The sequence below is a fragment of the Aptenodytes patagonicus genome, chromosome 7, assembly GCF_965638725.1.
Source record: "Aptenodytes patagonicus chromosome 7, bAptPat1.pri.cur, whole genome shotgun sequence".
Taxonomy (NCBI): Eukaryota; Metazoa; Chordata; class Aves; order Sphenisciformes; family Spheniscidae; genus Aptenodytes; species Aptenodytes patagonicus.
Window position 1 is genome coordinate 66,419,024 of NC_134955.1, and position 25,833 is coordinate 66,444,856.

Below are 25,833 nucleotides of genomic sequence, written 5' to 3' on the forward strand. Positions count from 1 at the left end.
GCCAGATTGCCTCTTGTACTGGCTTTTAGAGGAGTGAGAAAGTCTTCAGTCCTGGCGCTGCCACCACTCAAACCCATTGGCTCTTTCAGAACCAGATGATTCCTCCACTATGTAGGACTTGGTTCCCCCAGACAGTTTTTCATTTTATGGATTAGATTCAACAGCTTTTTCTTTTTTTTTTTCTTTTTCTCCAGGGAGCGAAGGCCCGCAAGGGAAGAATTGGTTCCAAATAACTGCATTTACACAGTATGCAAATATGCACTGGCCAAGTATTGACATGCTGCTGCCCAGGTGGTTTCCTGGTGGCTCCTAAAACATCAGAAATGGTGAGCACCAGCAGAGGATTCATCCGCTTACAGGAATCTGGCCCTATTCCTATGAACTACAAGACTGTACAAGCGTGACTGTGCCTAAAGTCTCACTAGCTAATCTCAGGTTTTATTATAGTACCCTGCTATCCCAGCAACGTCTTTCAAAGAGGCAAAAATATCTCAGTCTCCCCACCCAGCTCTAGTCCCCCCATTTTAATGCCACGAAGATACATACTTGCATGCAGTGCTGTCAGAAGAAGCATCTGCTTGAACAAAGCTTCCAGCAGAGCAATCTGCAGGACAACGAGCATCACTGGCGTGAAGACCTCATCCATGCTCAAAGCGCTGTCCCCAGAACTCGTGGCATTGCTTTAGTCAATGCATTCAAAACACTGAGGGTTGGCATTGCTGGAGAGTGGTATTCATGGCTCCTCTTCACACCGGTTTGGCCTGTGGCTCTAAAACTGGAAGCTGAAGTAACAGGCACAAGAAAAAAAGAAATCAGCTAAATATTTCCCATCTCTGGAATATGGAAAGATGAGGGGTTCCCAGATCGGATGGGGTGTCTCTGCTATCAGGAAGAAAAGGGAAAAGAAGGTCAAGGGAGAGGGACTTTGTGTCTGGAAAACACAGACGAAACTGCTGCCAAATACTTTGAATTTATTCTCCCTTTTTTTTGTTCTTTTTTTGAACTGAAATCAGCCTGAGGCAAGGGATTGGAGGCAAGAAGCTGTTGGGATCTTGCTTCTGTTTTGCAGGCAGTAGTTCCTTTGAATTGATGGGCTTTTCATATAAATTAGAGAGATAAGAATGATCATATTTAATAAGAACAGGAGCTCAGCATCTCATCTCTGACAGTAGTCAGTAATAAATGCTTTGGAAACAAGTATCAGAAAGGGAAGAGCAGTTGCCCCACACCCAGCCAGCTTCCAGCTCACAGTAGTTTAGGATCGTCTGAAGACAGATGTTGTATCCGTACGGCTTCTGCAGTGAACACGCACTGCTTGTGCTGTTTTCCATGAGTTTGTTTAATCCCATCCTTTGAAAGCTTTAGCCACCACAACCTCACTACCGAGGCGTTCTCAGTGCCATGAAGCCTGTTAGGAAAGTAGTTCCTTTTGCTTCCTTTAAACTTGCTGTTGGGCAATTTCTTTAGGCACCATCTAGTCCTGGTTTTATGGGATAAAGTGACTAACGGCTCCATGTTCACTTCGTAACTACCTAGGGCTCAATCCATGTCCCCTCCTTGCTAGCTTCTTTCCAAGAAGTGTCTTACTCTCTTTGCACTGCCCATTTTTTGGAAACCTAACACTACATTTTGTACGAATATTTCGCTACAGGAAAGAAAAGTACTTGATTTTGGAAGTGTCATTTTAATACACACAGCGCAGATGTTTATAAATACCTACCTGCACACAGACACGGTGCTTGTCAAAACACATTCAAAGGATACCTAGGTTCTTTCGTGTATTACATACTCGAAGTGAAAATAACCAGCTATATTTAACCCAGATCCAAGCCCAGACTAAATTATTTTAAAGGTCAATTAAAGAACAGAAAATCTCACTAGCTAAGAGATAAAAAGCTCCCATTCATCTGCAATTGCAAGAGCTTTAACAGAACTAAAGCACAGAATGAGAAACTGTAATTAAGTACAATTTCATATAAAAATCATTGACAACTCCAAGTTTCTATACCTGCCAAGACCTGAATTCCGATGACTGCATTTGGCCTACAGCAGTTGATGGAAACTCCATCACTCACCGCGCTGATGTAGTTGTTTGGAAACCAACGGCTCTTGGCAGAGAAAACACATTTCAGCTTCTGTTGAATGACTGCACATATGATGAGCAGAAGACGAGATAGACCAATAGCCAGTGCTCAAATTTGGATTATGTTTTGGCTGGTGCTTAAAGTTCAGGTCTGAGGCCAAGTGAAGGCTAGAATTTAGCCTGCAATGTAATCCTGAAATCACATGGACTCTTCTCCTCAGGTATTGGACTCAGCGGCAGAAACCTGGAGGTATTTTCTCCCTTGGGATTGCGAGTCTGTCAGTTTGTCAGGCGCCGCTGTGCTTGCTGCATTCCTGTTCTTTGGCCCTATGTGAGTCAGTTCTGGAAAACTCTTATTTGACCACAACTGGAAAAGAAAGAGAGAAAAAAACCCGAGCCAAAACCCACAGATCAAATGTGTAAGACGGGTTTGAACCACAAAGTCCAGTTTTCTACCCTGACAGCCTGCATGATCTCAGCTCAGAGGTCCCAGTGCCGACCCCGCAACAGCCACAAACAGCTAAAGGAAGCGCTCGCGGAGCTGAGACCCCGCTGCAGTCACCCAACCCGAGCCAGGCAGGCGATAGCAGTCCAACTGGGAGAGCAATGAACGCAGCGAGCCAAGTCCCTGAAGAAACACCAGGATTTGTTCTCCCTGGCTGCTTGGAAAAGCTATTTCCAGAACTTAACACCTTCCTTCAACCTCAGAACACCTCCTTGGGTAAACATAATTACCTTCCAGGTTTGGGCCTTACACAGAAAAAGATCAGTCCACATAGGAGTGATATTTAGCACAGGTCACAGTTTAAAATGCCATGAAAAATATCTGGAAGGGCGTTCATGTTTCAGCTTTGCCATCAGCCCTAAGGTGAGGACACCTCAGTGCGTCTGCTCAAGGCGTGGATTTGTGATGTGCACCAGAACATTCGTGCAGCAAGCAGAAATGGCCCAGCTCCGTTTCTTGTGCAGTCTGCAATTTTTTAACGTGTCCGACACACTGGGAACCCATTCGAAAAGCAGTGATGGAAAACTTGGAAAGCAAATGGAAGTGAAGAAAAGCCCTTGGTGTAATTTTACAGCGTGTGAAAGACTTAAAGCAAGAAACACAACCAGATGCCGCAAGTAAACTACTTTCAATTAGTTCTGCTTTGTGTTATACCTACTGATGAAAAATAAAAACAAATTCATTCTGTCAACAGCTCTATCTATAGCATAATCCTTAAATGAACTCATCCGTCAAACTGGTCTCCTCTGGCAAAACATGTTATAATCCCAGTTTCTCAGCTGTGTGAATCAATCATCTGTTTCCCAAACCCATTGGTCAACATCTTAGGAACCCAATATATTTTTATTGCGCTAAACAAGCCAGTTGCAGGGCACCAACTTCACCACACCACCTATGTACAAAGCGTTCATCTATTAGCAAACTCCGCGATTTCAGGGGAGCTATTCCCCCGTCAAGGTTACATGGTAAATGCACCTGACCCGAAATAAAAGCAAACCTCAGCCTTCTTGCCCCAGCGGCGTACGTGGGATGTGCTGCTGCTCACGGCTGGACAAAGCAAGAGCAACAAAGAACAAACCAGACTTTTTTCTAGGTGGGCAGTTCAGAACGCGGTGTTTGAACTAGAAGATATAGAGGGGTATATATGCATTTTTAAGACAAAGCTAATGGTTCACATTGAAGTTGCAGCAGCAGAACCCCACCAAACAGCACAGACATCACTGACGGTACTCAGTCACATTTGCGGTATTTCTCAGCGGGGGATGTTCCCCATCCACGATGCAGGAGGACCTCGAAGAGAGGGGCGGTCCCTTCCCAGGGCTCTGAAGGCTGCTGCAGCCCAAGAGCACAACCTCCTTCAAGCAAAGGAATCCCGTGAGAGGAAGACCTGCCCTCATTCCCATGTCATCAGTGGGAATATGCAGGTACAGCCATACTCCATCCTGGATGTACAAAGGGATGGAGGTGTGGGGATTTCCAAGGGTTTTGGTGCCTAACCTCCCACGCCGAGCTAAGAGGCAGAATTGGCCAGCCTGAGATGATACGTGCTGTGCTCTGCATGAACCACATCAGGACGGAATGGTCAGAGAACAACTTTACTCATAGTCACCGAGGGCTGAAACGTGCCCCAACGTCATCCATGAAAGCCTGTTTCCCACCAAGACTCACTCGTGCTGTGAGCAGACTAGTGCAGCCGGTGCTTCTGGCTTCACGATATTGGTTGATAGAAAACCTACTGAAAGCGTAACGCACACCTGGGTGTTTCTTGCAGGTGTATTACCTTAGCCAGGCAAACTACAGCAGTGGTTTTACCTGAGGCCACCTCATGAAAGCTTATTACTTAGCTGTATTTTAACTATTAAAATGACAACTTCTATGAAATTTACTGGGAATCCCTCAAAATAATTGATGATGCAGATACCAGCGCAGACATCTAAGGGATTTTGAGCAAAGCAGACATATCAAGGATACCCTGGTCTTACTGTCCCAGCAATGGTACCAGCTACTTTTGGCATTACAGGTGCAGCAATATCCGACCAATAGTGTACTCGTTCAAAATAAACTTCCATCATCTCCCATGGATTTCAGTTACCTGGGATATTTGGGAAATTTTGCTTCGGGGTTTGAAATTTTTTGATCTAAGTCTTTACAAAAAGCCAAACCTTTCAGAAAGATCTGGGTAACGTTTCGTTGAACCCTGGGGTGCAAGCAGAACGGCAGAGGACTCTCCCCACCAACAAGGAGATCTTACAGAGAGGTCTGTTATTGATCAGCTTGGATCAACGTGAAAAGTGCCCAGAGAAGTACCTCTGAATACACTGCAGGAAGCTGAGCAAATTATGAGGCTTAAAAAAAAACAGAACATGAACTTTTTAGCCACATTTTTAACAATATCAGGGTTTATTGAAAGGCTGGGCAGATTGGAGAAAAGCAAGATACACCCACAGTGTGGCAACCTACCTCTTCCAGGATGAAGACCAACCATGGCCAAACTCAAGGGAACTGTGTGCCCACTTCAGCAGGTACTAAGTCTCTGCTGCAGGAGAACGCTGAAGTGGCCCGTCGGTGCATATAGAGATCAATAAATTTCACTGCAGAAGGCAGCAAAGGCAACAGGATTCATGGTTTGGTGTGGATTTTGACAGCTCAGGCATGCTTTGCCCAGGGCTTCCAGACCCGGCCGGTCTCGGCGCTGGGCCTGGCAGCCTGAGGAGGAGGAAGGGAGGAATTCATCTGAGCTGAAACCAAAGTCAGACTTCCCCGAGGAACAAAGCCATGGCTCCTGGGCACACATATGCTGGGGGAATCTCGGGGCAGACAGGTGCCTGGCCCACGTCCGTGCGCGGGGACAGACCAGGAATTTTGTCAGTTAAATGTCTCCAGCACCAATACCCTTGGGAGGAATGAAAAGTTGCCAGCAGGGCTGGCCGAAAAACAAAGCAAACAAGGCATGTATCACTGGAGAGTCAAATAATCCCCGTGCGGTGAACGAAGTCAAGTTCGAGGAATGAAACCTCACTGCTCGCAGGCAGTGGCTGCCGAGGTCATGTGTGCTGTGGAACCAGCCTCTGCAAGGTCATCTGGTGTTCGCCTTCCCTAAACCTAAAAATAACCACCCCAAATCCCCTGGCATCTCCATGGAGAAGCAGCCTCAGTATCTTTCCTCTGTCAGAGGAGCCACACACGCAACACATCAGTGCAAGCAGCAGAAGGGATGCACTTAGCTCTGCCCAGGAGCTCGCTCCCTTCTTTACTGAAGGACCTGCTGTGATTCCCTGCCCTGTACCATGGGCTGAGGCCATCCGCCCCTCTTGCCCTCACTGGCTCACCGTTCAAAAGCCCATCTGTATATGAAGCTGAAAGACCCGCTAAGGGCATCGCCACATCCAAGTATTCAAGCCCCTGAGGCAGCCCCACACCCTCCTCATGAACTGGCGTTGAACACCATGAGGTTTTTGACAACGATGCATGGAGCGTACCTTCGCTGTGCTTTCTGTGTCCCAGATCTGCTCTACAGTCACAAGAAGTAAAAGGATTTTTCTTTTCAAAGATGAAATTCTGTCTACTGGCATGACCTCTGAGCCTAAAGCCTCTGTACGAGTATCAGGTATTGCTAATTCATACCGAAGCGGTGAAAACTGGCGACGTGGCACAGTTCTGCTGCTTACCCCGGGACTCCGGAGTCAGATTTTGGCACAGACATGGGATCACTTAAAAAAAATAAAATCCGCATCAGTGCCATTAATGAAGTATCAAGCAGCTACTTGAACTCTGATGGAAATAAACACAATCTGTTCAAGGAAAGGGGAAAAATACCCTCAATGTTCATAGCATTTTCAGAAAGCAAAAAATAATTATTTAGATGAGGCAGACACAAGAACTAACATCAAGTCCAGCCCCTGTTGGTCACTTCCCAAAATCTCCAGGGGAGACAGCGGGTGTCCGGGGGCAGACGTGGGCCTGGCTGTGGGGCTGGGGCTGCTTTGGGCTTTTTCCACCGTGAGGATGCTGGGGGCAAGGGCAACGTTTTCCTACCGCACAACCACCTTTGTTTTGCTGAGGTTTTTTGGCATAATCAAAGAAGCGCGATCCGAGGCAAACCATGCAATCCTCAAAAACAGGTTGGATAAACAAGAGGGCGGCTGCTCAGCATATGACTGTGCTCCCGGCCGGGAGCAGAGCTTCACGGGTGCCCAGGGCACGGCAAGCCCAGGCTGAGCCAGGGGATGGCTTCGGGGTGGGCTGGGGTCGCCCACCGGGGCTTCGCTGGGCATGAGCTCTCCCCCCAGCCCAGCCCCAAGTGTTTCCCCCTGCTCTGCTCAAAACACATCGATGGACGGGCTGGGGGCTCGCCCCGGCAAGATGCATGGGGACCGCACCGCAGACTCCTTGCCGTTACCGTCAGGGCATTTGTGTTCCCCGATGGGGAACTGCATCCCACTGTCCTCAGGGAGCTGCCCTGAACACTTGTGCCCTTCACATCCCCGGGATGGCGATCGCCCCCCAGGCCTGGCGCTGAGACAAGCTATAATTACTCTTCCCAACCTTCCCTCATCACTCAAGACCCTGGCACCCCGGCGGTGGCCGCAGCAGCCCATGGAGCAACCCACAGCCCCGGGCCGACGTGGGGGCACCACCTGCTTCCCCCTCCCAGCGGGATGCCCGCGGATGCTCAAAGCCCCGGGGGGGACGGGACATCCCGGCAGGCTCTCCCAGAGCCACCAGTAGATTAGCGGCTCTATTTTTCAAGCTGATCCTCTCCCACCCCCTCCAACTTTCATTCAACTTACAAGAATTTAAGACAACTTGGCAGGACAGGCAGGGTCTATATATAAACCCCGGTGGCCATTTCGTCAAACCAACCCCGATGAGCAAATGGCCTCTGTACCTGGAATGCGGGTTTATGCAAGTGACAGGTCAGCAAAGCAGCTGCCCTCTTTCCCCGCAGCACAATGGGGATAGCAGAGATGCCATCAGCACTATTTTTTTCCTACCCTGCTGTGCACTAAAAGATTTATTCTAGGAACATTATGGAGCAGGGGAGTAAAAATAGATATGCAGGTTCAGCAAATGGCTCTCTCCACTCCTTGTGTTTCAACCTATTTTTGCAGAGAATAGAAGCGAAAAGAGTTGCGCTACCCTATTAAACTCTGTGTTTGCTCAGCAGCTCCTGATAACGACACTCGCCGCTTTCTGGGCTCATTTTAAAAATGCTTCCAGCAACCTGGGCATTTCTGCGGTTCTGTTTAAACCAGAAAAGATGGGTCTTTAAAAAGATCAGCCTGGGTGGGACGTGTCAAAACATTTGCTGCAATGGCCCCACTTGAAGCGAATTTTTGCTGATCACTATTGGCAGCAGCTAACGTTAACCACATGGTAAAGAAAGTTAGAAATAAGGTCTAATTTGCTCCAAGACCTCTTGCCCGGGGCAGAGCAGCCTGCAGAGCCGTCCTGGGCACCGACCCCAGTCCTTCGTGCTCTCGCCACCCCAACCCTGAGCCCCGCACATGTCCCAAGGCCGAGGCCAGGCAGGAGGCAGCTCCCACAGCCGCTCGCTGAAGTTTGGGCTCAGTGAAGCTCGGCTGAGAACCAGCTGGAGCTGCTGGGACACAGCAACAAACCCTGTGGCTGCTGTGCCCGTGCAATGCGCCCGTCGCAGGGGGCTGTGATGGCCAACTTTGCCTGGTCCCCAAAGTGACAATGGTTAAATAATCCCGGCGTTAACACTGGTGGAGTCGTTCTGGTGAAGCAGCCTGGGAGGTGCCACACTGGCGCTGGGAGTGTCTCCTACCCACTGAGCCACCCCCTGTGCCTTTTTTAGACCCTCGGGGACAGGCGAGCGTCTTTATGGCCAGCTCAGAAGAGGCGGCGTGACAGGCTTTGCCCTCGGGCTCTCCTCTGGTTTCCTTGAAGGCAGAGGATGAGGCTACAGGATGGGTCACCACAATAGGACCATCGCGGGGGGCGAGGGCAGACCAGACAACCATGGCAGGGAGGCGCAGGCAGCTGAGGCATGGAGGGCGACAGAAGCAGCGGGGCTGATGTCCCCATCCCAGCCCCACAGACCCCCTGCACAGAGGGGCCGCTGCCACGTGCTTTTAATCACACACTCTGCTCTGGGTTGGCAAAACACCACAGTTGCAAGAGGCAGCCCAGCAAATCCTTCCTCCCCCCTTGCTCCCTCCTCCCCTCCACTCTCGGCCACCTTCCTCCTGCCCCGGAGACACGGCAGGGATGGGGAATCCCTTTGCCTTGGCGATCTTTAGCCTTGGCCTCTCTGCAGCTGGAGCAACCTCCAGCAGTCCTGCGGCCGCTCCAGGACCAGCCTGGTTGTGCCAGAGCCCAGCCTGGGCAAAGGGAACCCCTCTTTAGGGGCTGGATCCTGAAGATTCAGGCTTTGCTGAAAGCCTCCGTCATTTAGGCTCCTAAACACTTCCCCAGCAGCAGGATGACACCAGAAAAGGGGACTGACCTTTGGGCACCCATGTCACCTGCTCGTGCTCTTTATCCTCACGCGAAGCCCCTGGGCTGGCACGGGACAACAAAGAGCTTTTGTCCATCGGACTCTGCTTTTTAGATCTTCCCAGTCAAGCGCATTCCCTCTGCAGCGCAGAAAGGGACTTCAATCCCCAGCTTCCCAAGAGCTCATTTAACAGCAAGCTGTAGGGACTGGAGGGACGACAAGGAATTTTAATAGAAGGCAAATTAAGCACTTTATAACTCACTTCCAAATTGATTTATATGGGCAAGGCTGCTCCGCTACCCGTTCACAGAGGAAAGATCCCTAAAGCAAACACCTTCAAAGGACCGATCCAACTCTCCTTGAAGTCAGGAGAGGCAAACCCTGCCAGTCAAAGCTGGGGCTAAAAAGTGCACAAAAACCCCAAACCCCTCCAAATCTCCATGTGAGATCGCTTCAGCCATCCCCTGAATCCCAGAAGCTGGAGCCTAACGGATAACGCTGAGCTATCAAAACACTAATGTACGTGGAGTTTCTTTACGCCTAGTGAAACGCTGTGCTTAGCATTACATTTTAAAAAGACTCAATTTCTCGGCATTAAGGTTCATTTCCAAGCAAGGAATTTCACTCGGTCTCTCCCGGGACCCCTAAAGCCCTGGTGTTTGTATTCCACCCCCACAGAGGAAGCGAGGGGTGGCGGGGAAGTGCTCAAGCCAAATACCTCCCCCTTCGCAGCGCGCTGGAGAATGTGCGGTGACACCTCCGCTCAAAGGGAAAGGCCTTGTTTAGACAAGACGTGGCAAACACGAGGCCCCTGCCCTGGTGGAACAGCTTCAGTGGCTGGAAGAAGGTCGAATATCGACTTTCAGAACACTGAAATTTGGCAGGGGGTGGGGGGTGTGTGGTGGAATCTGTCCATGGTTTCCATGTATCTCCAGCCTGAGGCTTTGCATCCCCTGGGGAAACATCATTCCTTGGCTTCCGACCCACCAAATTGAACTGTCAGACTAAGGAATGGCAAGACAGACGTCTTCGACTCACATTTGGCAGCCAGGCCAAGATAATGTCTCTCCACCATCATTCGAGTAATCTCCCCTTGGAAAAGGACCAGACGAATGTTCCCGTTGCTCAGATGGTTCCAGAAGAAATGACTTGTAAACAGCAGCGGAAACCATGCCAGCAAATACCAAAAGGAAAACCATACCATTTCAACAACAATTTTGGAGCTGGCTCCAGCAGCGATGCTCTGGTAAGTATTAAAAATGACCATATCCGCGCAGCTCCCTGTCCCGCCGCGGCTGCCGGGGAGCATCACGGGCCTCGCAGGGCACACCTCGTTCTGCAATGCCGTCCCCCGAGACACGGACCCTTCTCCTTAATCCCATCTGGTGATCACGTTGTGCAAGAGGCCTGGTTGCCCTTGACGGTATCATCGCTTGCCTAACAGCCGAGGCTGTTCTTGCTCATCCCCACCTCGAACCCGTTCTGACCCGTGGGAAGGGATGTGCTGCAGTAACAGCCGGCAACCCCAAAGTGCCACGGGAATGACTCCGTTGGTCTCAGCACCCACCAAATCTGAAGCAGCCCGCTTTTATGCAGCAGAGTTTATGGATCAATATCCATTGATACAATAAAAGGGCTTTTAGCTCTTCACTCCGCCTTTCCTTACTACTAGTGCCTGGCAAGTCGCAGTCTGCAAGCAGGACCTCGCTGTGCTGCATCGCTCCCGAGAAGCGCACATGTCCAGGAGGAGTAAAAGGACCAACATCCTGAAGATGCAGCAATGTTTGGGGCATAAATTCCACATATCTTTGTTGAGAAAAATATGCACGGTGACCCTGTACTCAAAACATGTAGACAACATCAAAAGGGCAGTGAAGGCTACAACCCCCCTCTGGAGCCCAGGCAGAGGAATGGCCTATGGAAATACTGAGTCTCAGACACCTTCTAGTGACCTCAACTCTCCCCGTTTGAGCGAAGTCACCTCCAGACAGACCTTCCATCTGCATCCCTTACCTGCCACATGTGATTTCACCTATAGCTCTCCGCACCCCTGAACTCCAAGCCCCGAAGAACTTGGTCAGCACCCGGTCAGTGAGCAATAGCAGAAATTCCCCTGCACCCCTACCCAAATCTCAGGGGTGAGTGAGCCTCCAGACGGGCTCCTATGACCGCGCAATGACTGGCAATTAAAACGGAGCAAGAGGAGGAGAAGGTGGGTGCTATTTCAGAAGTTCGCCCCAATGCCATTCAGACACGGGTTAACAGGTACCCCCTCGGCACAGCTTCTGCCCAGACTGTCTCTGCGTCCGCATCTGGTACCCACCAACACGAAGCTGATTCTGTCTCACTGCTCAGGCTCTTCAAAGCTTAGGCCTGAAGGATCAAATATCGACTTGTATATTTGGAGAAACAGAAGTGAATCATAGACAATAAAAAGCATGAATTCAGCCATTTCTCCCTTTAACAGGGACGGAAGCTCTTCATCAAAATCCCGAAGCAAAAATCTAAACACGCATCCCACGAGCTATGCCCAGTGCCAGGCCTGTAAGAAGCTATAAAATACACAGGCTACTTAAACCCTTCCTACAGGAGATTCACAGCCACGAGCTGCACAAACCCAGCTGGGGAAACGCTAGGCTACAGCCCCGCTTCCCGACCAACGTACAAAATGAAACAGCAGAGCGTGACTGGAGGAGGCAAGACTAGGGCCTGAGATTTTCATGGCCCTCGACTCCAGCCCTACGGGTTCTGCGCCGTCGTAACCGCATCCCAAAATCTTTTCTCCATCCCTGCGTGTAATCCCATTATCAAGCAGAGCTACCTGGGAGGGTGGAGAGATCGGGCTCCTGGGAACACCGTCCCACTCCGGTCGATGAAGCGGTGAGACCGGGCTCCTGAAAGGCAGCAGCCTGTAACAACCACCCCAAGCTTCCAGGGCTCATTAACTCTCCTCTGGCCAGATCCGTGATTTGCTACATGATGCGTGGAGCAATAATTTCCACCTTCGGTCTTCAGAAAAGTAGTTCTGCAACCCGGGCTGATTAGCCACCGCACCAGCCTCCCCGTTCGTCATATAAATCTAGTGCCTTCGATTACATCATGCCAGAAAACTGAAATGTAAGTCAGATGGCGAAGGCATTAATGGCAGCACTGTAAAGGCTCAACAATGCAAACCTTCCCAAACTGAACTGTCTTGACCTTCGCCGGGCTGACAATAAAAGTGTGACATCATGTGCAAACGAGCTTTAAATTTAAACCAGGTGCAGAGAGCTGCCTGGCGTCGCGCGGCTGCCGTATAAACCACTAACATGCGAGCAGCGATGCTGGAGGCAAGAGAAACGCCAAGCACGGACAGGACCCGCTCGGCAACAAAAACAGGTACGAGCAGCTGGTGCAGCGCAAGACCAAATTCTGCACCACACTTGAAAAAGCCGGGGTTTGTGCTCTTTGGTACCAGCTCTAGTTGGGGCAAACGTTGTTAAGTAAACACAAATTTGCTGATATTCATTTCCACATGTGCGAGCATTCACACAGCTCTGGAATTGAGCCAGCAGCACAACGATGAGGTTGTTTTTCCATTTTTTGCTTCTATTGAGAACTCCCTTAGACCTTGCAAAGTGCTTGGAGCTGCGCTCGCAGGTTGTCAGCCACAGCTATTAGAGAGCACCGCGATTTACAACCAAAAAGCACGTCCCTGCTCCAGAGCCCTTCCAGGGCAGCCACCGTCCCTCTTGCTACCACCCCATAACAAAACGCTCTGCCTTCCCTGGCTGACCCTCACCTTGCTGCACAAGAAGGCCCTTCCCAAGGGGGTTTCCACGAGCAGTTTTTCACCCCGCTTTGCACTGCCAGGCCAGCCGGGCACCACTGCCTGCGGCCGGGAGGCCGTGCTGGCCTACAGGGCCAGCCTCCGGGATCTCTTCTGCTGCCTCTTGTTTTATAGAGAGGAGCAGAACAGCGCAGAAGAGGCAGGTTTGCTGTCGGTGAAACCAATACCTCTGCGGATGTCTAATGCAATTCTTGCTGGACAAGTTATTTTCTGCATCCTTTACATTTTTGAGAGCATAGTTCAAAGAGTAAAATCAAGCACTGAGAGTAGACAGGTCTGGGAGGAGCAATTAGTAGCAGCTTCCCAGACCGTGTCTCACATTCACTTCAAGCTGGGTGCTGCAAGACATCGCCTGCGGAACAGAGCGGGGATCACACACGACTACGCAGATGAAGGAGAACACAGGTAAGTGCACAAATGTGCTACCACCACCAAACCAGGAATGATTTTTTAAGAACGACGCCCTTCTCTGGCGAGAGTAATGCTACAGCCTGAGCGGGGGCTAGCAGCAACACCGCTGCACGTCAGGAACTAACTGCAGAGACGACAACGCTTGATTATTTCACTAAGCAGGCACGTTACGCACAAAGCAAAGATGCCAATCGCATGAGTTACGCAAGCACTGTTCTTTATTTTCTGGGTTTTTTGGAACACGCCCTGGCTGTTCCACAGGGAATCTGAGGGAGGGAGAACTCAAAATAGGCGATCTGTTGTACAACATACAGGTTTGACATGAGCCAGGCAGTTTTTACATACAGATAATTATTTTCTTTTAAGAATTCCAATTCCACATGAAGCGTGGTTGGATGATCACTACTGAAACGCAAATACCAAAAACACCACCCCAAACTGTAGAAATTAGGCAGCACTTTCGTAACACTGAAAATTCTCTCCCACCGGCAGTCATTAGGAAGTAGCGGTAAACGTGTCCAAAGGTTTTTCAGTATGCAGAGCAACTACAGCTAAGGCTTTCAACATGAAAGGCAACTGTAGAACAACAATTTCAGGCAAAGCGTTAAATTAAATCTAATCGGGAAAGGAGTTCTACAACAACCAATGTTACTTTAGCTCCTGGACTGATCTGAATTTCAATCTTTAATTAGAGAGCGCACTAGGATGCCCACTATAGAAATAAGAATATTAATTTTCATCTCCTTAAGTAGGGACATTTGGAAACAACTTGATTAATCTCCAAGTATCTGCAGTGATGCGTTGGTAAGTATGTCCATCTCCTTCTGTTTTTTATAGAACTATCAGCGTAAGCCACGCGAAGACCCCAGGCTGCTGAATTGGCAGGACTCCGAATCCCGAACCTCCCTTCGGCTCGGCAAGGGCTCAGGAGCTGGCCCGCAAGAGAGGCACGCCTGCGCAGTAAGGGGGACATCACTGGTATTTCTATCCAGAACAGACACACTTCTGTCCTCACGTATCACATGTAATGCTGAACGCGCATCAGCTGATGCTCGTGAAAGCGTTTCATATTCTTCACAAATAATCCTCAAAATTAAATTTTAGGAATTTATTTTAAACGAGACTGGCCATACGGGGTCAGGCAAAATGCCCCCACAGGTCCATAACCCTGCACTACTTCCGTCCAAAGGAGATGCCTACGGAGCCTCAAACAGCGTGGACTGACGGCTCCCCTGCATCCTCGCAGCCTCCATGGACTAAAGCTCTTGGAGCACTGACTTCCAGATCCATACCACAACGATACGTTGTGCAGCATGAGAAATACAATCATAAAGTACAAGCCCGTATTCTCTCTAATGCAGATGATCCGCTTAGGAGCTGCTCAAGAATTTAACATTTGCCCTAGCAGCTCAATCAGACAGATCCCATTGCACCATCGTGTTTTCATCCTCGTTAGGAGGATTGCTAGGGTAGGACGTATGGCACTTTGAGTATATTACACATGAAACAAATGATTTAAGAACTCCAAATCAGCACAGTCTTCCCATGTTGCAAAGTTAAGATGTCTCCGTATTTCAAAAAGACAAATTCTTACAAGAACAGACATGGTGGGCGCACCAAAAAGGTCTGCCTATGTGTAGCGTTGACCTTCAGTGATGAGCAGTGGTGGGCACTCAGTGAAAATCAAGCCTGCAGGGCATGGATAAAGCGGTGCTTTCCCCGATCCACACCTTTCACCCAGGCTGCACTCCCCCTAATGATCACTCAGACTGTTCAGCTCATTGAACGTGCCTCAGAGCACATTCTGCTCAGGGCCACGTAACCGGTATTAATGCAAAACTGAATTGAAGGGGAAGGTGAAAGGAGAGACAGAGAGAGAGGACAGGACAGTTTCAGTGTCTCAATTTTCACTATACAGGGACACAAGACAATTTTAAACAAACTTACTGCCGTGAAAATCAATATATTAATCAATATATAATTATATTATCAATATAATAATATATCAATATATTAAGATGCAAACTGCTTAGAAACATGGGAATAAAACACGAGCATTTGCCACAATACACAGGCAGGTTTGGAGCGCCTTTGTTTTGCAGCACTCCTTCCTGCAATGCTGTTTACAAGAGACACTCCACACCCAGCTTACCACAGTCCATCTGAAATTTGAGCAGCCTTCAAATGGACAAGGAACGGAAATAGGAGAATGAGAGAAAACAAATCAAAGGCTACCAATTAATTTTCACCTCTTACATTGTTCTTGTTCAGCTGGGGAAAGGCAACCCTTCCAAGTGAGTTCAGAAATGCTGCGGGCCCCTTCATCCATTCCTGTCAAATCCTCAGAAAAGAAGGTTGGAAAATGCTAACTACAGGTAATAAAGCAGAACCACTGGAAATTCAGGGGAAAAAAATATCTGTACACAAGAATGAAGAAAAAAATATATTTAGCAACATGTGAGTGAGCAGAGAGTTCCAGATCGGAGGCCTGTTTTGCTAGTGCACAATTGTAGTGAAATCTTTACACAGACACAACAAACAGAACAGTCGGTGGGAGATGCGAAGGATAAAACCAGCGTCCTTACTCGGCTTTTTCACTGTGGAAAACACTCATACTTTTTTCTAAATTTGGAAATAGAAGTTCTTTCTCTTTCTGCCCCTCTCCCTCTCTCCATATTTTAAGTTACATATCATAGAAACTTAAAAGTAGCAGTATTTCTAACTCTTTTTCAGATGAAAGATAACACACATTCTGTAAGGCCCTGTGCTGCTATCCCTTCTGCACCGCAGCCAAAATGCAGTAATAGATCTCCAGCAGAGGCGTGAATTGCCTCCATTCAGCCTCACCGAGTATGAACTTCATACACTGGTATTCATCATTCCAAAGTCTACCTATCAGGACAGTTAGTTAACAGCCAGGCTAGTTAGGATAATACTCGGGGATTAAAAACAATAATGTAATGGTTTCCGTAGCATTACAGGAATCAACTGTAAAATTAACACTGTATTTCAGGTATTCTCTCAGTCACATTTTTGAAGATGACGCACACCAACCCAACTGCCTGCGTACGAACAGACTATTACAGTGCATGGCAAGACGCAGCTTCTTCAGGGGGAGGAGGAAAGAGCAGAAGCTTAGCAAAACTTTGCCAACTTTCTGCACCTTCACAGACACTCGAAGTCTTCAGTGTTAAGTCCTGCTGGTTAGAGTTTAAAATAAAGTGACTGCAGTGATTACGAGTGTTACTCAATAGTATGCTACAAGAGCGTACGATAAATGAGGAACAATTTCCGTAACATTTCTAATAAATATTCCTCCTAAATTCTAGTGTCTGAAAAAACCCTACAGTTCATTCACATGAATGTAAGGGCTCCCGTTTTCCTAGAAAGTTGTGGTTCAGTCAGATAGGAAATCACTTCCTGATGTACAGCTGTCATTGCTTTCTCAAGGTACGCTTTTGTAAGGTAAGTATTTAGCTTTTTACACTACTGCCAGAGATACCCCAAGTGGCTGAATCCCTGGAGTATAACAAAGCCTGTGAAACACAGCTATTAGAGGGTAGCCACAGGCAGGAAGGCAGCTACATCTGGTTATCAAGAGTTTAACAAGCTGGGAGAACTGCAAGAATAAAGGCAAGATAGGGAGCCTCAACCATTAATACTCACACAACGCTGAGAAGGTCTGATTGATCCCTTGATCAAAGGAGGCCAGAGACCTCTCAAGTCAGAGGCATCCCCTACGTGCACACACACACTTTAACCTGCTGAAGCAAAACTGCTGGGCAAAGTGTGAGGTTTTATGAGAAAAATGTGCTATCTAATGGCTGCTGCTGCTCACCAAGGCGGTCCCACTCCTACCACCCCCCTCACTTTTCTCGTCCCCTAAGTGAGCTCACTCAGTTCATTTTTTTGGCAGGTAACGTGTCACACCTCGCAGTCATGTTGGTTTTCTGCTAGTTAAACACGCTGACCAGGAGCCGCTGCCAGTGCCACAGAAGTAGCTGTGAACTTCTGGCCAAGAGCGGACATGCTGTTTCTGGTACTGACAAACTATGAGATGGCTCACCTTGTGTTGCGAAACCTCTGCTAGAAACTTTATTATAAAAATAACTGCAGTCTTTTCCAGGGATCCTTTTCTTTGGGATCCTACCAAAACTTCTGAGTTAGTTCCCAGGCCTCACCACACATGTCTGTTTCTATATTAAACTCCTAAGTAGAATAATATTCCCCAGGCAAAAAGGATTCCTGAAGCAGTACCAGGCTGCACCACCTGGGTGCCTTCAGGCCATCTATCAAAAATGAAAAGTCTTAGGGATCCTTGAGAGAGCCGAGTGATCTGTTGGCATGAGAAATCCTAGTTTGTCAGTTCAGGAATAGAGAAGGTGATTCCAGCTCTGCTATTTGCTCTTCCTCCCTCTTAGACAGGTGAGGATAAAGCACATTCAATCAGGGTTATGTTAAAGTTGGCACATCAATTAGCGTTTTCCAACTCCAATGTGACATAATTAAAAAGATTAATAGCACAGACCCGCTGCTAAGAAGTTAGAAATGCCAGGCTCGGGCATCTCCCCTGTCTCAACCGATAAAACGTAATTCAACATATTAACGGAACTGTCTCAGCACGACTTTCTAGGAACAGTCAACTAATTTGCTAACTGTGCACCTTATGGACAGAAAAATTTCTCTAAATGTCACTTACCAGCTGCTTTCATATTACTTCGCTATGGTATTACTTCGCTATGATTCAGTTGTATCTTATTCCACTTCTCAGATGTAAAAGTGCTAAGCTAAATTAAAAGAAATATTGCATCTGGAAATAGTGAAGAACTTTCCCACTCTCTAAATATTGCCGTTTGAGGCTGAGGTCTAATTTCTTATCTTTACACAAGCCATTTCTGTGGAGGCTTAGCTTCCTTAGGGCATAAAGTCTCTGAAGAGATTAGGCTATTTTAAAGACAACAGATCCCATCTGATAGAAACAAATTTTAAAAACCTTACCATGGTATCAGCCACTGCTTTCATTCTACTAACATGAGGAACTTTTGTGGTGGGCACTCAATACCATATTTAACAGAGCCCAGTTGGTGTTGAAAATTGCATTCACATTCCATTCAGGCAAAAAAAAAAAAAGGAATTATAAAAGGGTACATGGAAGTTTATAGAGATCCCAGGTGAAATTAGGGCTCCATAAACGTAAAATTTCCTTTGTCTTCAACAGAGGCAGAATTTCACCTTTCAAGCCCAAACCTTCTCTGACACACAACAGTACATAAAATATAGAAACACTCTATTTCAAATATGAAACACTTGTAAAAATGGGAATAAGAGAGAAAAAGAAAAAAGTCTTTCACTGGGAGGAATACTGAGGTACATTGAATAATATTCAAAAGCAGATATTAATTGAAAAATGTCTATTATTAACTGCAAAATGGAAATACTTCCTAATGCCACTAAAAGCTATTATGCTAGATGGGCAAAGCCGCCTAATTTAAAAATTACTTCAGTATGATTCAAGTACACTGAGGTATAAAAACTGTATTTAAAAAAACAATTAACAAATATTATCATGATGTGCCCATTAAACTGGGCTAAGGCAGTTGGTTTCTGGATCCATGTTAGGATAAATTAGGGTAAACATTTGGAATCAGGAAGTTCTTAATATGAACCGGATGAAATTTTGGAAATTGTTCAAGCATTAGAAGTCTTTCACTGTTTAGAGTAATGTGTGCATTATCCTAAATGCACACATCATGATATGCACGTCATGACTGATGTATCTATCCATCTCATTGTCTTTAAAAGAGAAGTTATTTCAAGGTTCTGCTTTTGTTCACCATGTGCACTAAACCATTTTCGCACTGCAAAATTCTCAAGAGATCTTTTTACCTGTCATAATTACATCATTAAAAAGTAATATTTTAGAATGGCAAAGACTAATTGTCCAGTAACTGAAGAGAGTGACTCAAGATAAAAGAAGGAACATCGGTAACGCAGTGAAAAAGAGCACTATTTCTTCCATAGACAGCTTCGGTCAGTGTCTTCTTTAGGACGTCCAGCGTTCATTTCAGTAGTTTTGACACGTCTCTGGTTCTTGCTGTCCTTCTGAAGCTCAGTTCAGACAATAGGCTGTTATTGATCAATCCAATTCAAAATTATTAGAACTAAGCTGAGAAGGCCAACACAAATGCCAAAAATAACCAATGCACATGCCTGTGAAGAAAGAAAAGCAAAAATTAATGTTTTACTGAAGGAAGCATTTTACATTTCTAAGGCTTGTAACTAACGATGAAAAAACCTGTAAGAACAGGTTTAAATAGTGTCATTTAAAATAATCTTTAATGTTTCAAATTACTCAGCCTTCCAACACAAGGTATCTGCTTAGGGGGAAACTGAACTAAGCCTGCTCTGGGATAGTTTCACTGGGGACTCTCAGAGCAGTCTGGTTTCCTTGCTCACACTAGCCATCTGCCCCCCCCCCCCCCCCCCCCCCCCCCCAAAAAAATATCATTTGCCCTTTACAAGTCTGAACGAATTAAGAAACTGAATTTGTATTTTACTCAAAATATACTTCAAGTTACAATGGATTCTTTACCTTTTTGAAAAGCCAGATGATAATAAATCCACAGTCCAAGAGACAGTAGATTGCTGATTTATAACAAGGCCCCAAATCTGTTGGAACTAGTCAAGACTTTAAATGGTCAGACAGCACCATTATTAGATTTTCTTTCAGAGTCCCTATTTTGTCAATACAAGAGCAGCCCTATGAATCATAAGAATGGCAGAAGGACTATGTACAGTCTGTCAGCATTTTAGCCACTGTCATGAAGTTGATCTGCTGAGCAGTGGTTAAAACGAAGACAAACAGTTACAGCACAAAAAGCAGGCTGCTGCACAAATTCCAACTAGAACTTAACCTACTACACCAAAAGAGAAACCATAAGGAGGAGGAAAAAAAAAAAGGGAAAAAAAAAAAAAAAAGAAGGTTTTGAGAAGGCTTACATAGAAAACAAGCATAAACACTGTTTCACTTAAATGCAGTTTTGGCTTTGTCCCAGCTGCCCAGACAACATCAGAGTAATGCGTAAAAACTGAGGAGAAATTGGATTAAAAGTCAACATCTGAAAACTATAGGGAAAAGCATGTATTCAGATGAACGGTCTGGCATATGGACATACTGCTAGTCAAAAAGCTCTTGTGAAGAAGGGGTTTCAGAAAGACTAGCGCTATCATGAAGGCTAAAAGAAAATGCTCACCTATTTTGTGAACTGCAATGAAAACAAGAACTTTGCCCCTTGGATTACATGCTCTACAGTGTATTAAGATGCATCTAAAATGAGCCTGTTTAAATATAATTAGCACACATGAAAAAAAAGCATACCCCAAGTTTCTGTGGTGATAAAAAGTCCTCTCTGCTAAGTTTAAGATAAAAGAGTCCAGGATATACAAAAAGCAAACATGTTGATGTGGTTGAACCTTTAAAAAGCAGAAAGTAAGATTTTACTTAGAGCAAGATTGAAGTATATTAGCTTATCATAATACTGAATTTTTTGAAGTAAAGTTAAAAAACCGAAACAAAACAACGACGACAACAACTTACCAACTACTCCAAATACATTTTTAATGTCTGGCACGTACATTGCAAACAAAACAACAATTGTATTCAGTGTTAAAGTGACAAGGATATGGCAAATCCACGACACAGGAAGATGAGAGAAAAATACCATCAATACAGCTTTCCTCGCCTACATAATATGAAGAGAAACATTGCATGGGTAAATACATACATATACATATATTTCAATCTTATCTCAATTTCATAAACTTAAGAATTACATCATTCCAGATGTGAAAGAACATTTTAAAAATCAAAAGGCAAAAAATTTAGTAATAGTTGACTGTTTTGTCTTTCTGTAGCATAGTTTACTTTAGTATTAAAGCAGTATTTATCACGTGGCCGTTAGTCTTAAGGAAGTACTCCTTTTCTGCAGGGACAAAAGAAGGTCTGGGGGATAATGCTTTATCTCTTTGAGCATGCTTGGTAGCAACTGTCAGCATGTTGCCAACTGATATGTAATCTATACACTACTTCTATATACACAGTTTTGCATGCACAAATTTTTTTGGCCATAACAATGAATTTTCAGTTGTACCATGGTATTGATAAACTAAAGTACATTTTTTTTGTGAAATAGGTCAATATGTGTTTTTAATTTACAATTAAATTGAGTTTTCAAGTGTAAGTGTGTTTGTGTGCGGGTGCGTGCATGTAGAAAGGAAAAACCAAGTCAGCAAAACTCAATTTAAGAAGCGGGGGGGGGATCAAACTAAATAAACTTTAGAAGTTCTGAATTCTCTAAATTAAAAACAATGCTGTGGGCTAGTTTTAATCTGAAATCTGTCTCAAGAGCACAAATTAGCTTAGTGGTTAGTTGTTATTTTGGAGCTCTCATGGAACATATGCAAATATGTGGTCTTTGATCAATCACTTGACAAGTGAATAAGATACACAAGACTAGATGTGACTCAAGTATTGCAGTCTGCAAAGCATTAGCATTACCATTGCTTATGCCAGCTTCAAAACATTCAGGAATACTTACTGGGAAATGGATTAGAGGGACTGTCAAAAGCACAGCAAACAGTATGGCTACTTTAACAGTCATGATGACAATATCATGTGGCAGGTACCTGCTGTAACCCTGTAGCAATTCAGAGTCCACTTTGTCTGAAAACCAGAAAAATTAATTGTTTTGTTAATCATTTGAGAACTAAGATAGTCAGCAATGCATTTTAAGCTTACATTCAAATTGATCAATTTGCTTGTGACTAATGCGGAGTGGAGGGGGGTTGCAGATACGCATCACTTTGGCATTACTGATATACTAGCTCTAAGATACACAACCTCCCGAAAAACTGAAAAAAACCTTGAAGGGGCAAGCCCCTGTACAGCCTCTGCTGAAGCCAAAGCTACCTAAAGAGAAGATACAAATATGGAGGAGAAAGCATCAAAAAGAAAGATGACCTTACATGAAGCCAAGTATACGGTACTGTAAAACTTGTTCTCTGTGTCTGAAACAGTCAACACCAGATTCTTTCTTTGATTCAACTAGAAGCCAGAAACAAATTAATTTTGCTAAATTGACTGAATTGCATTTCCTTTTTTACCCCAGAAACATTAGGTGATATTTCATGATTTGAAAAAAAAGCTACAATTCTAATTTAAAGGAAGAAAGAAACGTTCAAAACTATGCTAGCGTATGTGCTTCTAGTGGCTGTGTTAGCAATGTATTGCTGCATGACATGGAGAAGGACAACTAGCATCAGTTATACTTCTAAAAGATATTTCTTATTAAAAAAAAAAACCAAACACCAACAAAAAAACCCCTACTGACAATTGACACTGATTCTTCCCTATGCCAAGTGACTAGACAAGTGCAACACAAGGACACCCAAAGGCTGTCCGTTTGGATTCTCATAGCACCCAGAGAACAATAGAGGACTGCACTGGCAACGCACCCAACCAGGCCAAACACTTTCAAATGACAGCTCTGTTTTCTTCAGCAGTAAGAATCTCATGTGCTATCCACCACATGCATGTTTAGCTTTGCAAAACCAACTCCATTGTGGCATTACTATAGTATCATATACCATGGATACACCACCATGAGCGTTACTTTTGTACTATTCAAGGCAGAAGTAGGGCAAAAAGTGATGAATCAGTGATGAATCCTTCACCTTTGACCTTTTAAGGTGAAAAGTTTCACTAAGTTAACAGCAAAAATCAGAGGCCTGAAACTGGTCTGCTACCCTGACTCTTTTTTTTCAGCATACCCTGATTCTATGCTTTTTTGGACTTCAGAATGGACCGAAATCTCCACCAAAGTCCAGTCACTGTATGAAGTTTCAAATTCACAGGAAACAGAACAAACCATCTGAACCACAGAAAGATGAAGCATGTCTCATTTCAAAGCGGGAACTCTTTCTTTGTTTTCAATTTAAAATAAAATGTTTTACATTTTCTTGGACTGGTGTTTTAGGAACAGGGAACAGATTCTCTTTATTTAAAGAAATAAGTTAATTAAACAAGACAACCAAAAAGTGAAAAAAGGAGAAGCAGCTTGCAAGGGGGGGGAGAAATCTCATACAGACATCCACTGTTGGTTTCAGTGTTTTAGGCTCTTGAGTCTAAGAGTTCCTAGAGGAAATCACGCTTTCAGTAAACCAGAAATGTTCCCAGTGAAACAGACTGAAAGACTACTGTCAAGACAGGGTCTCGTCCCAAAGAAGTCGTGACAGTGAAGGTAACAGGAACTGGGATGGTTTCTAGGGTTACTACCATTTTTCTCCCCCCCCCCCCTTTTTTTTTTTTTTTAACTTCTTGTTGAGATCTCCTCTGGAGACAGATGGTTATCCCGCACTGCCTGCTGAATCTCTCAGACTCTCAGAGTGACACTCAAAGCTATATTTTCCTATAAACCACATGGAGACAGTTAGGAAACAGTAATAGTGGCCTATATGCTATTAGGGGTTTCATGACTCCCCATATAATTTTTCAAAGGATTCTGAGTGTCAAGGGAACATTTTCAGACAGTTATGCTCATATGCCCTTATACTTGGGGAAAAAAGTGCAAAATTCCCTAGAAATTTGGAATTATTAGCTGCTGAAAGCCAACATTCTTGGTCCTTTGTCAGACACTATCTCAACCCCACGATCAAGAAATATAAAACACTCTGAAAGGAGAGGAAATCCTAATCAGAACGCTTTTGTCTTACTGCCTTACTGTCCCTTACAAGGATTTTTATTCATTCCAATCAACACAGGTCAGCATGTGGTCATCTCATAAAAAGGGTGACATGTTGTCACCTCATAAAGAGGGTGAGTTTTCAGAAGACATTAGAAGAGTCCCCATAGGTGACTGTGATGCATTTATGTGATGGCATTTGTACGATACTACTCCAGAAGACAGCTGGATCACCAAGTAGAGGTGATTCAATTTGACAATGCGTGCTACATGAACAAAACACACCATAACACCAATTTAAAGCAGGATACATGGAGCCAAATGACATTTCTTAGTAAGGCATCACACTGTGACGTTACATGACAGGATACTAAAATTGCCGTATGAAACAGACACTCACCTACACCTGCCAGGGTTATGACGGACCTTGGAAAAAAAGCCACTATGTAGGTAAGGGTTCTGAAATCTGAGTATTTGGGAAATGCAAGAATACCAAAGTCATCTATGTTTAAACTCAACTAAAAAACTGTACCCAAAAGTATTCAAGAGTCCAAACGCAGAGTTATTAAACTGAAGTACACTGCTATGTGAGCTCTACAGCAAACAAACTGAAAGATGTCTGTAGAATTTGGTAGGGCAAGTTTCATACCCTGCTTTTCTGTTTGCTAAATAAAAAGGTACGTTTACTTCATCAAGCACTATGTCAACATCTCCTCTAAGAAACATGCGTTTCTTGGTTCAGTTCATGTATCAAACAGGTATCACCTCTGGCTCTGGAACTGCCTGCAACACAAATTCTTGCAGACAGGAAGCATGTGCTAGGAAGCCTAACTCAAAGCTTATCCTTTTAAATTTTTTAAATGCTTCCCTAGTCTTTTGTCGTTGTCCTCCACTGAAGTCAAGACACAAAACTAGATGGGCGCTTTCTCTGATTCAGACCTTCAAATTTTCTTACGTCCCTTGTCAATTTTTTTTCCGGAGTCCTCTAGTTTGTATTTGCATTACATATAAACAAAGGTATCATGAAGAAGTCACTTTGTGCGATCCTTTAAAATAAAGCTTTCCTAAATTGGATGATTCATGGGAAATTTTTTTTCCACTTCCAGCAGATTTGTAGTGAAATAGCTAGCGTTGGTTCCAATTGATTTGTAAAAATCCAAAAACAAAACAAAGAAGCCGTACATGCTTTGTACCCAAGCTGTACCGGACAGAGAAAACGTGCTGCAAACCTTCATGCCTACCTAACATTAGGGCTAGCTTGCTGTGGGTCAAATTCCCCTCATAAAAGGCAACAGCCTCAGTGCTACTTAGAGACTACAAATGTGCTGGGCTATCACAGGGTTAATAAGCGATAAATGTTGCTAGAAGATACAGCCTTAGAACAGACCTTTCAAACTTGTTGGACAAGCAGACTGTTATCAGATCTCAAAGTTTCTCACAGACTATGATAAATCCATTCCCAGCTTTTAAGTGAAAATATTATACAGTCCAACATATAGTGGCAATCAGTAGTCTAATTACATAGCATTAGAGAGCATCAACAGACCATCAGCTACAGTTTAGGGACCAGTATCTTGCCTGTACAGCATTTTAGGGCATAAACCCCGGGAAGTTTAGCTACATTACACGTTGAGAAGTCAATGTAATACTGTGCAGTGATAGGCATATTCTTAAGTCTTCACAGGAACAAGATTTCTGAGGATTCAAGTGTATCAATGCACAAACAAGCCTGAAGTACTCCAGACAGAATGCATTTATCATTTATTATTAACCTTCATGCTAAAGAATACTTGAAGAATATAC

General features: G+C 45.1%; 1 protein-coding gene across 1 annotated transcript in view; it reads right to left on the reverse strand.

The window, feature by feature from the left end:
- Positions 1-13,487: 13,487 nt before the first annotated feature.
- The window catches only part of SLC38A6 (solute carrier family 38 member 6), a 45,956-nt gene continuing 33,610 nt past the window's right edge, over positions 13,488-25,833 (reverse strand). The window contains exons 13-16 of the mRNA XM_076345644.1: positions 21,889-22,013; positions 20,889-21,033; positions 20,670-20,764; positions 13,488-19,501 (exon numbers count right to left, since the gene is read on the reverse strand). Coding sequence (XP_076201759.1) covers positions 19,421-19,501; positions 20,670-20,764; positions 20,889-21,033; positions 21,889-22,013 — 446 coding nt within the window. The 3' untranslated portion in view covers positions 13,488-19,420. The remainder of the gene's footprint in view (positions 19,502-20,669; positions 20,765-20,888; positions 21,034-21,888; positions 22,014-25,833) is intronic.